Source organism: Sorex fumeus, unplaced genomic scaffold (assembly GCF_029834395.1).
Source record: "Sorex fumeus unplaced genomic scaffold, SorFum_2.1 ptg000065l, whole genome shotgun sequence".
Lineage (NCBI taxonomy): Eukaryota > Metazoa > Chordata > Mammalia > Eulipotyphla > Soricidae > Sorex > Sorex fumeus.
Genome location: NW_026606122.1, coordinates 3,244,475 through 3,257,286, shown reverse-complemented (window position 1 = coordinate 3,257,286; position 12,812 = coordinate 3,244,475). Strand labels below are relative to the sequence as shown.

General features: G+C 39.5%; 1 protein-coding gene across 1 annotated transcript in view; it reads left to right on the top strand.

Annotated features, from left to right (window-relative positions):
- Positions 1-12,812, top strand: part of CLCN5 (chloride voltage-gated channel 5) — a 202,681-nt gene that overhangs the window by 183,371 nt on the left and 6,498 nt on the right. The window contains exons 7-10 of the mRNA XM_056128623.1: positions 4,522-4,644; positions 5,482-5,688; positions 10,853-10,933; positions 11,162-11,704. Coding sequence (XP_055984598.1) covers positions 4,522-4,644; positions 5,482-5,688; positions 10,853-10,933; positions 11,162-11,704 — 954 coding nt within the window. The remainder of the gene's footprint in view (positions 1-4,521; positions 4,645-5,481; positions 5,689-10,852; positions 10,934-11,161; positions 11,705-12,812) is intronic.

Sequence of the window (12,812 nt, the reverse complement as noted above, 5' to 3'; positions counted from 1 at the left end):
AAAATCAAATATACAAAATGAAACAAAAACAACTTGGAGTTTCTCATTCAACTATGGTCCCACAATTAAAACAGGCTCCACCCCAGGTCACTATTCATCCACTGGTACTGAAATGATGGAATTTGTGCTTATATATGTTTTTATTCCCTTCTCCTCTCCCCCCTACCCTTGTTGTTGTGATGACTGGGAGTTGCACAGAGCTTGTGTTCTTAGCTGTGGAGCTTGCCGGGGTTTGTGGGTCTTTCATTGTACTGGCACGTGTACTCACTGGGGAGGTAACATACCTTACTTGAGTACTTTGTATTCGATTTTATAGTGCTCATTAGTGGTTTCATAGTCCTCGCACATTTTTTTCCATTGTGTTACTTTCAGGGGTGGGTGGTGGTGTGCATTCCCCTGTTGTGGTGCTTACTCTTTTATGGTCTACAGAGTAGCTATAAATCATTTTCAGTACTAGGGACCACAGACAGCATCATTGAAACAGCAGAGTTGTCAGAGTTGTACTCAGCACAAGTGATGGCACCAAGGGTTGAACTCATGATGGTATATTTTACATTTGCACAGCAGGTGATCTATAACACAGAGCTTTTCTTCTGGATTCTCTATTTGTACTTTACTTTTTTGTCCTTCTAGCCCACACCTGATGGTACTTAGGGGTTACTCCTGGCTCTGAGATCAGGGATCACTCCTGGCAGCACTCAGAACCATATGGGATGCTGGGGATTGAACCCAGGTCAGCTGTGTACAAGGAAAGTGCCCTTCTGGTTGTGCTATATCTCTGGCCCTGTGCTTTACTTTTTCATATTTTGGATTTACCTAGGTCTAGGGTTTGATAGTTCAGTGCTTTGTCTTATTGTTGTGGCACTGCTCAGATCCTACAGTGCTCTGAGCCATCCAGGCTAAATTTGGCAGTACTGGGGATGAGAGGGACTTTGTGGTGTCAAGTGTCAAACTAAGGTCCTTTTACTCTAGTTCTTTGAGCTATCTCCCTGACTTAGTCCACAAAGTCACAAATAAAGTGTGTGTATATATGCATACATATACACACGTATGTTTGTGTATTGGCTTGCGTATCACTTGTATCACTTGTCATCCTCTTAATCTTCCATTTGCTGGAGCAGGCGCCAGTAACGTCTCCGTTTGTCCCTGTCGCGTGCTAGTGTAGCTAAATCCAGGAACACAAAGAACCTCAAACCATTAATTCAGGGTTTTGATGAAGAAGTCTGACCATCTCGTAGGTGGGTGGCCACATGTCCTTTTGACGTCCCATGGAATCTAGTTGGTAACAGTTCTAGTCCAGCAGTCATCTCTGAATCACATTACATGTCCAGCCCGTCTGATTTTTGATGCCTTGGCAAACAAGACAGCATCCCTGATTCTCAATTGTCGATGGAGGTCAGAACACCGGATTTCTTCTTTCACTTGAGTGAAATATGATATTCCAAGCATAGCTCTTTGATTCCTCTTTGGGATGCCCGAATAGCATTCTCGTCCTGTTTTCGTAGGGCCCAGGTCTCTAAGACATTTGTTAGTGCAGGAAGAATGGTGGAGTCGAAAAGATCTACCCAGAGCCAGAGGTTCTTCGTCCTCTTAACAATTTCTTCGATGCTCTTGAAGGCGTTCCATGCCTCTCTCTTCCTCCTGCGCAGTTCTGGCACCAAGTCGCTCCTCATGTTGACTTCTTCACCCAGGTAGACATAGCTGCTGCATTTGGAGATGTTCGTCCCATTGAGAGCAAATGGAACATCAGGGACTAGTTCGTTTTTCATGAACATTGTCTTGTTGAGATTCAGCTGCAGTCCGACCTTTTCACACTCACAGTCGAAGTTGGCTAGCAGTTTTGCCACTTGGGTAATGTTTGGTGTTATTAGAATGATATCATTAGCCGTCTATCTTCACTCCCATTCCTTCCCATTCTAGTCGTTGCATGACGTTCTCAAGGGTGGCACTGAAGAGTTTCTGTGAAATAGTATCACTCTGCCCTTCACTTTATGTCGATGATCACTTCCATGTAGGATGGTGAGATCCTGGTGGTGAATCCGTAATACAGCTTGTGGAGGATCCTGATGTATTGAATTTGAACACCCTGTTTGGCTAGGGCTTCAATGACCACTTCAGTCTCAACAGAATCAAAGGCCTTCTTTAAATCGATGAATGTTAGACAGAGCGGCATCTTGAACTCTTGTGAAACCTCAATGAGCTTGGTTACTGTGTGGATATGGTCGATCATGCTGAATCCTTTTCAGAAAGGCTTGGGTAAACAATTCAAATATAAGGAGTATTTGTGTACTGTATGTATGAGATGGTTTAAACCTATGCTTTTCAAACTGTGTTATGATCAACATGCAAGAGGGAGCTGAAACCTAATATGTACCTTCCCAGAATCTGTTTTTTCCTGGGTATTTTACTACTTTTCAGATATTGAATGTTAACTCTCATAGGTTTGGAGTACTTGAGTAGACAAGTTTAAGAAGAATTTAGAGGGTGTATCTATGTGCTTCTTTGCTTTTTATGTGTTTCTTTCACTTGTTAATATATTTTTGTTTGGGTGCCACACCCAGCCGCCCTCAGGCATTACTCCAAGTGGTGCTCAGGGGACCAAGCATGCCTGCCAGTGATCAAATCTGGGCTTCAGCATGTAAAGCATGTGCTTCAGTCCTTTGAGCTTTGTCCTTGGCTCTGTCTTTTATTTTTGAAGTAATTTATAGATTAACAGGAAGTTGCAAAAACAATGTATAGGGAGGATTCCCATATCCTTCATGCAGCTTTTCCCCCATATAACAACATGTGTAACAGTTAAACAGTAAGTATCAAAGCAAGGAAATTCACTTTAGTGCAGTCCACTGGCCTTATTTCAGCAGTTTCATATGCACCAATCTGAGAAGTTCTTTGTAATTTTAGTGGTAGTGTGGAGCTATACCAGTGGCACTCAGGGCTTACTCCTGACTTTGTGCTAGGAATCACTCAGGCAGGGCTTGAGGAATCATGTGTGCTACCCCACATGGGGGCAGGGGTAATCAAACCCAGGTCTGTTACATGCAAAGCAAGTGCCTCACTCATTGTACAATCACTCAGGCCCCAGTTCTTTGTAATTTTTATCACATGTTAGATTGGTGTGACCACAACCATAATCAAGATAGAAGACTATTGTTCTATTACCAACAGGCTCCCCCATGCTACCTTTTTAAAGCTCTGTGTGTGTCTAAGTGTTCCAACAATAACTTTCAAATTGGAGCTTGAGATTTGCTCAGGTAACAGCTTTCTATGGCTTTCCTTTTTATGAATTAATCCTTGACTGAAGAAAGAGATCTTTAAGTTTTAAGAATTCTCCTGCCAACAATTTGGCTTCCCAGTTATGTGTATTTAGCCTGTTTCAGCTACTTTCCCTTTCATTTCCTTTCCCTCTTTGTTTCCAACCACTGTGTCTTCTCCTCCCTAGCTACTTTCATTGGAATGTCAAAGAGTAAATATAGATTCCAGTGAGAGGCAGAGATATGGGAAAATCTGTGTCTAACAACTCAGAAAAAGAGCATTGTTTCTCCTTGGGTATGTCAGGAAATTAATTTAATGGAGTTTTATGTATGAAAAGTCAAAGTTCTTTAGATTTTGTGTTTCACGTAATCTGAGTGGCTTTAATGATTTTATATGATCCACATTTATATGATTTAACTTTCTTCTAATATTTTATCACCCCCCTCTCGGAAAGCCCGGCAAGCTACCGAGAGTATCTCGCCCGCACGGCAGAGCCTGGCAAGCTCCCTGTGACGTATTCAATATGCCAAACACAGTAACAACAAAGTCTCCAATGGAGACGTTACTGGGCCCGCTCGAGCAAATCGATGATCAACGGGAGGGCCTTTACTTACTTTACTTTACTTTTATTTTATCACCACGCATGACCTTAATAGTGTTTTTGGATGAAGCCTGTTCTTCGTAACCTGTTCTCTTCATTTTAAAAACAGCTTTTTAAAAATATCTGGTCTCACTGGTTCTGTTTCATGGTTAGAGCCTGGAACTTTCTACTGTCTAACTTGTTGCTGAATATCAGCATCTCAAAAATGTGGTCATTTTTCTAGGAAACACAATTTGTGTATTTTAAGAAAAACATTCAGGAATTTTACGTTACAATCTCCTGTGAGAATTTGATACAAAGAAATTTAACTAGCTAGTCTTCACTTCAGATATTAAGCTCTGGTTCAGGCACTACAATGAAAGGGGTGTTCAGATTTTAATAAATACAGTATAGTATCTATTATATCTGTCATGTTCTTATCTATCCTTAGAAGCTGTAGTCAGTTTCCATGGAGTATAGTAAAGTATAATGTGTTTCGGTAGTAAGTGGGCTGACCATGATTTAGTAGTTACTCTGATGACAATCCAGGAAGGAACATCTTGAATGAATTTAATATTGGTCTTTTTCTTTCTGAGACTTTTCCTGAAAACCCATGACTCAGAAGAACTTCATGCTTCACTGAGAAGGCTCGTGCTAAAACAAACTTCTTTCTTTTTATCCTTTTCCAGGGAGCCTTTGCATACATAGTCAATTACTTCATGTATGTCCTTTGGGCTCTGCTGTTTGCCTTCCTTGCTGTGTCTCTTGTCAAGGTGTTTGCTCCTTATGCCTGTGGCTCCGGAATCCCTGAGGTGAGTCTCTAAAATAGTTTATAAATGGCAGTGATGATGAAATCTTTCTAGTTAAAGCCCTTTACTAAGTATTCCAGCATTTACACCAATGTAAATGTTAACCATGAGCAGATCCTGAGGCAATCAAGACTCTGTCCCTCTAGGTATTCCCTCAAATATTCTCCTGTGGTCCCCTGGACATTCAGGAGAGATGACTTCCTGGCCTCCTGTTGGAACTCTGGTAACTGAGGGTCTCCGAGACCTTCCCCATTCCCAGCCAAGAAGTAACCAAACTTCACGATTCTGGCCTGCAAATTTTGTGGCATGGCCAATTTAGTAAACGAACTAAAACTGTTTCACTGTATGTCCTACAATATGATTTTATCTAGGGAGGAGAATTATATAAGTCATATGTCTAATTATCTTTGGCTTAGATTGTTTGACAGTGCCTGAAACCATGAAGATTTTAGGCTCCCTGGCTGACTTTTCCTCTCTGTTTCCTGAACAAGTCATAGTTACACATTTCTTTGGCACTTCAACCAAGGAATATATAGAAAGAAAACATCTATCCTTCCCACTCGGCTCTTTTTCTACATACACTCCTACTTGCACTGTTCCTTCACCCAGAATCCATATGGCTCCTCCCAAAAGGAACTTTAGAACACTAAAAGAAAAGGTCTTGCTTTCTTTGGGCTCCTGGGTTCCTTCACTACCTGGGATCACTATAAGTCAAGTCAAGCATTTTAAATTCAATTGTTCAAAGCAGGCAATTTCCAGAACAAATTCCGTATTATTGCTTCTTAGCCTTTTTGACTTGCTTAGTCATCTATATTTAATCTCTCTGTGTTTTATCTGCAGATAAAAACTATCTTGAGTGGTTTCATTATCAGAGGGTATTTGGGTAAGTGGACTCTAATTATCAAAACCATCACATTGGTGCTGGCAGTATCATCCGGTTTGAGCCTGGGCAAAGAGGGCCCCCTAGTGCACGTGGCTTGCTGCTGTGGGAACATCCTGTGCCACTGCTTCAACAAATACAGGAAGAATGAAGCCAAGCGCAGAGAGGTAATCACAAATCAAAAATGAATTGTTTCATTTTTGCGTGCCCAACACCCCCCCCCAAACCAACCAATAAATTAAAAACATCAGAAAAAACACACACACAAATTTCCAAACCCAGATAGTCTCTTTTGGGGGAGAAGCATAAAGGGTTGCAACTCTCCAAAGGAGTATCTGAACATCAATGTTAGTGCAATCTTCATTGATGCAGGAGTCTCACATTCAGGGAATTTATCCTACAGATATCCTACCATGTACGTGCACTAAGAGAGAATGTCTGTACAGCGTTTATCAACCTAGTGAAACACTGAAACAAACAAAATGCACATTGTTAGAGGATTTATAGAATAAACCAAATTCTGTCCATACTGTAATACTGTGCAGCCATTAAAATGGAGATACCTTTATGTATACTGACATGGAATTATTACTATAAAACACCATTACATTGAAAAAGCCAATTTTGGAGTAATGTGAAAGTATAATACACTTATTTTTAAAAAGTGTGTGTATACTTACACATAGACACACATACACGCATATATATTATCTGTGTATATGTATATATATATATATATCTACATGCATACATTTGAAAGAAATGTCTGAATATTGTTTTTACCCCTATGTGTTTTAATAGTGTTGAAAATTCACTGCTGGTGTGTGTGTGAAAAATGAGATGATAGTAAAGGAAAACTTTGACTATTCTTTTGTTTTGTTTTGTTTCGTTTTGGGGCCACACCTGGCTATGCTTAGGGCTTACTCTTTGCTCTATGCTCAGGGATCACTCCTGATGTTATTTTGTCATAACTGGGATTGAACCTGGGTTGAGTTTGTGCAAGAAAAATGTCATACCCATTGTACTATCTCCTTGGCCCTTATTGTATTCTATATGAATATTTACTGTTACAAAAAAGTTTAAAATATAAATTTCAGAGAATTCTTACAACTGAAAAATTTCACCATTTATTTCAGATACCAGCCATTTCATTTTTTATTCCTAACTCTACACTGAATCAATTTCTCTCTGTATTAGTCTTTTCTCTCTTCCTTTTCCCTCTGGCTCTCTAAATTAGTTTTACTTCAGCATCTCTATAGTTATTCTCATATTTATACAGTTATTAATATATATCATTTGGGGGAGGATAAACGTATTTTGTTAGATAAATGTTCCAAGTCATTGGTTGCTTTTGTCCTGCTGTTATTGAAGCCTGAAGAAAGTAATGGCACTTGCTCTCTTTTTCTCGAGTTACAAAGGAACTGTTACATATGGAACTGGATCAAGACCAAGTTCATTTCATTAGAAAGAACTGTTCACAAAACTTGAACCTATTGCTTTATTCAGAAAACAAAAAATGAACCATCAGACCCAAAAAACGAAATTCAAAGATGTTAAAAATTTCAAATATGAAATATATACGTTGTTCAAGGGGGAAAGTTCTTGTCATAGAGAAGAGATAGAGACCTAGCAGGAAAAAGAGTGAAATCTGAGTAGTTGTTTACTGTCATAGGATATGAGAACATAAAGGCAGGATTCAATTGGTGAGACTGTTAAAAGAAAACAGTAGCCAACAGAGAAGTTAATGAGTTGTTAAAAACTTTTTAATGGGCAAGAGTTAAATATTGATTGTTGCTGGTTTTTCCTGAATAAAGGTGATTTGAAATTATAGACTACTGTTTAATTTCATTCCAAAAATGGCATTTTTGGCCAAAATGCACATGAAAAATGCTCTACATCGCTAATCATTAGGGAGATGCAAATCAGAACAACAATGAGATATCATCTCACACCACAGAGACTGGCACACATCAAAAAGAACAAGAACAACCAGTGATGGCTCAGATGTGGGAAGAAAGGGACTCTCTTTCATTATTGGTAGAAATGCTGACTGGTCCAGCTTTTTTGGAAAACAATATGGGTTTCCATAAAAAACTAGAAATTGAGCTTCCATATGACCCTACAATACCACTTCTGGGAATATATCCCTGGGGTGCAAAAAATCACAGTAGAAATGACATCTGCACGTGTATGTTCACTGCAGCACTGTTAATAATAACCATAATCTGGAAACAACCTGAGTGCCTGAGTACAAATGACTGGTTAAAGAAACTTTGGTACATCTACACAATAGAGTACTATGCAGCTGTTAGGAAAGATGAAGTCATGAAATTTGCTTATAAGTGGATGGTCATGGAGAGTATCATGCTAAGTGAAATGAGTCAGAAAGAGAGGGACAGACACAGAATGACTGCACTCATTTGTGGAATATAAAGTAACATAATATGAGACTGACACCTAAGGACAGTAGAGACAATGGCCAGGGATATTTCTCCATAGTTGGAAGCCTGCCTTTTGAGCTGAGGGAGAAGGCAGCTGGAATAGAGAAGGGATCAGTAAGTTAATGATGGTTGGAGGGATCATTTGGGATGGGAGATGTGTGCTGAAAGTAGATAAAGGACCAAAGTGATAATCTCTCAGTATCTGTATTGCAAACCATAATGTTCCAAAGTAGAGAGAGAGTATGGGGAAAATTGTCTGCCATGGAGACAGGGGGAGGGCTGGGATAGGGGTGGGACACTGGGGGCATTGGTGCTGGAAGTTGTGCACTGTAGGAGAGATGGGTATTCGATCATTGTATGACTGAAACTGAAACATGAAAGCTTTGTATCTTATGGTAATTCAATAAAAATTTTAAATTAAAAAAATAAATAAAAGATCTCCGAGGCAAATATGGTAGGTGCTGGGGATATAAAATAAATAAGAATAACAAAAATGGTATTTGGGAGCTCATAAAGATAGTATAGATATTTGACTAGTAAGATTTATGAATAGTTGAATATAGTTGAATACTTGTTTCTTCGTATTGCTTATTTAGACTTTCTGGTGGTTATTTTTTTGTTTGCCATTTTCTTTTGAGGATCACACTCAGTTGTTCTGAGTGTTTACTACTGGCTCAGCACCCAGGGATCACTCCTGGAAGGGATCTGGGGGCCCTGTGGGGTGACAGGGATGGAATCCGTGTTGGCTGCATATAAGGCAAGCTGCTGTACCATCTCTCCAGCTCCTAAACTTTCCAGTTATTTTTTCCTGTTCCCAGCAGTAGCAACTTTTTGGTGTTCCAGGGCCTTCTCAAAGAGTCCTGATGGTTGAGAGGGTAAGGATTTGGGGCAAAGGGTTCAAACAGATACCACTCTAGTGTATAAAATCAAAGCAAATTATCCTCTCCAGTTATTTCTTCTTTGTAAGTCATTCTGCGATTTGCAAATGAAATATCTTTACTGATTTCCATGTTGAATATCCCTCCTGATGGATGGGATCTGGGGGACCCTATGTGGTGCTAGAAATTGAACCCTATTAGCCCTGTGTAGGCAGGCTTTCCAGCTCTGGTCACACCGTTTTTATAGGCACCTTTTTAGGCTGACATACCAAGATGGTGTTCGACAACTATATTGTGCTCTTTTGCTAACTCTGTGTTATTTTCTCTGAAATCATTTGCCTCTTTCTCTGGTTTTTCCTTTTCTTGCCACACCTAAGCATATCTAGTTTTTATCTTTCATTCAAAATCTAATCTTGCTTGTGTTTTGACTTTCCTCCCTATTTCTGTTTCCACAGAGTTCTTGACAGGGACTAGGGCACAAAGTATAGGAAACCCTAAATACCTATTGTGTGAGTGTTTGCAGCTTCTGAAATAATTTACCTGTCAAACACGGAATTGTATTTGACTTTGTTACTAAAATACTTCTATACTATCTCATATTTATACCACAGCAGCCAGAATACCATGAACAGACTTTGTTTCTGTGGAAATTTTCCTCCTTTAGTTTTTTGTTTGTTTTGGTTCACATACAGCAGTTCCCAGGACCTACTCCTGTCTGTGTGCTCAAGGGTCACTCCTGGTGGTGCTCAGGGGACCGTATAGGGTGCTGGCTACCAAACACCTTATCCACTGTACTGTCTCTTTGGCACCCTCTTCTGTTTTGTGTCATTAAAGCCTTCTTTCAATTTCATTTGAAAAGTATTTCTTTTGAATATGTGCCAGTCTCTGTGGTGTGAGATGATATCTCACTGTTGTTTTGATTTGCATGTCCCAGATGGCTAGCGATGTGGAGCATTTTTTCATGTGCCTTTTGGCCATTTGTATTTCTTTTTTGAGGAAACTTCTGTTCATTTCTTCTCTCCATTTTTTGATGGGGTTGGAGGTTTTTTCTTGTACAATTCTACTAGTGTCTTGTATATCCTGGATATTAATCCCTTATCAGATGGGTATTGGATAAATATTCTTTCCCATTCTGTAGGCTCTTTCTGTGCTTTGGTCACAGTTTCTTTTGAAGTGCAGATCATTGTGTGATTGTAATCCAAAAATGAAAGCTTATAACTATCTCACGATGATTTGATAAAATTAATAAGAAAAAAAAGTATTTCTTAAAAATATGCTGTGTAAGCACCCAAAAGGAGAGAGAAAACAAAAGGGAATGCCCTGCCACAGGGGTGGGGTGGGATGGGGGGAATAGGGGAGGGTGGGAGGGATACTCGGAGTATTCGAGGTGGAGAATGGGAACTGGTGAAGGGATGGGACTTAATCATCATATAACTGAAACCCAAGCCCCAAAATTTGTACATCTACAACTGTACCTCATTGTGTTTCACTAATAAAAATTTTTTAAAAAAGAGCTAGAAAAAAATAGGCTGTGTAGACCTATGCATTCAGATTCAGTTACTGAATCAAGAGCATTGGTAGCAAGCTTAATGTGAAATTTTGTACACCATTAAATGAATTACAGAAAAGACGGTCTACGTATTCAAGTATGTGAATCATGTGGGTTCAAATTTAGCATGTCACATTTGCTCTCGGAATGGTATAATTTGAACTTCATTTTTGATAACTTAAATAAGGAACATGTGAAAATATTTTTCTATGTTTACTGACCACTAACATTCCTTTAAGAAATATGATTGAAATAGAGTGGGTAAGGTATTTACCTTGCACACACCCAACCTAGGTTGAATCTCGGGTACCCCATGTGCTCCCCCTAAATAGTGTCAGGATCCCTGAATCCAGAACTGGGAGTAAGCACTCATCACCACTTGGTGTGGCCTAATTTTTTAAATATGTAATTGAAATTGGACAGTAGCATTATTTGATCACTAATTTTGAATTTGGGATTTCAGGTTCTGTCAGCCGCAGCAGCAGCTGGTGTATCTGTAGCCTTTGGGGCACCTATTGGTGGTGTATTATTCAGCCTGGAAGAGGTAACTGTTTTGAACTCTTTGTAGAAGTTGTTTATACTTTCATGTTGGGAATTCTTTCCCATGTCAATTTACAGTGCAGTCCTGAAGTACTCTGCCTAAATTAGTGATTTCCCAGTCACCAGTGATCTCTGGGATGTTTTCATACTCAATTCTACTTTTTGTAGATTTTCCACCCAAATACAGTGTCTGTTTGTTGACTGAATTTGCTTTCTCACATTCTCTTTCTAGGTCAGCTACTATTTTCCCCTAAAAACATTGTGGCGTTCATTCTTTGCGGCTCTGGTGGCAGCATTTACTCTGCGCTCCATCAATCCATTTGGGAACAGCCGCCTAGTTCTGTTTTACGTGGAGTTTCACACCCCATGGCATCTCTTCGAGCTTGTGCCATTCATTCTATTGGGCATATTTGGTGGTCTCTGGGGAGCTTTGTTTATCCGCACAAACATCGCCTGGTGTCGGAAGCGTAAGACTACACAGTTGGGCAAGTATCCTGTCATTGAGGTACTCATCGTGACAGCCATCACTGCCATCTTGGCATTCCCCAATGAATATACCCGTATGAGCACAAGTGAGTTAATTTCTGAATTGTTTAATGACTGTGGCCTTCTGGACTCCTCCAAGCTCTGTGATTATGAGAACAGTTTCAACACAAGCAAGGCAGGTGAACTGCCTGACAGACCGGCTGGTGTGGGAGTCTACAATGCCATGTGGCAGTTGGCTTTGACGCTCATACTGAAAATTGTCATTACTATTTTCACCTTTGGCATGAAGGTGAGGAAACTCTCTTGGTACTGTGTGTATGTCTGTGGGTTGGGGGAACTACATGAGATATAACCAATTTCACCCAGCATTGTCTCCTGCACTTCTTCAAATCCCTTCTTACTCCTGAGTGTCCCCACAACTTCTTAGACAATGATATCTCTAAAATTTCCAAACTTAGATTTAGGAAAACATAAAATCTCAGTTTTCCTGTTCTGTGCAAAACATATTTTTCCCTTCATAAAGGATAGTCTGAGGTATTTATTCCAGTGTATTTTTATTAGAATAAAGTCTAACCAACACAATGTTCATTGTTTCAAGTATATCAATAAATCAAAATATTAGGTTGAACCAAATGTAATTGCTTACTTTCAACCATTTTTGACCGCTAAAATAGCAATTTCATATTGTTCAACTCAGAACATAGCTCAATGAAATACTTGATTTTTGTTGGTGGTAGGCATACCCAAAGGTGCTCAGGGGCTACTCCTGGCTCTGCTCAGTACACTCACAGCTATGCTCAGGGGGCCTACTGCATGCAAAACATCAGCTTATTTCCTGCTAAATGTATTTGTCACAGTAGATCTCGCTGTAAAATTAACCACTGGAAAAGAACTTCACAGGTAAACCTAAAAATTTATATAGTCTAAATTAGACATTTTGTGCCATTATGTTTTACTTTGAGTACCCATCATCATTTCCATGTTTCAGAAGAAAGTAAATTTGATTAAGGTTCACACCTCCTTCCTTAGTTTTTTGGTTCCCTTTGGCATACCATTATCAAGTTATTTCCATTTATTCTCTGGGGAACCCAGGACTCAAACTAGAAACTAAGAGATAACCACCCAATTTCAGAAGTACAGTAGTCTCTGAGATTCCCACCTCCACCAACACACTGGAAAACACGTGGTATTTTCTTGTGTGGATTTTCACCTTGTGGCTTCGTTTTTCCATTTAATCTGAAATTGTAGACCATCAGACTTACCAATACTCAACTTTATTCCTAGAACAAATACAAATTATCTTAAAATAATCTGCCAGTTTGAAGATCTTTGTCTTTATTTTCTGCTTGCACTGTAGCACTGTCCTCCCATTGTTTATCGATTTGCTCAAGCAGGCA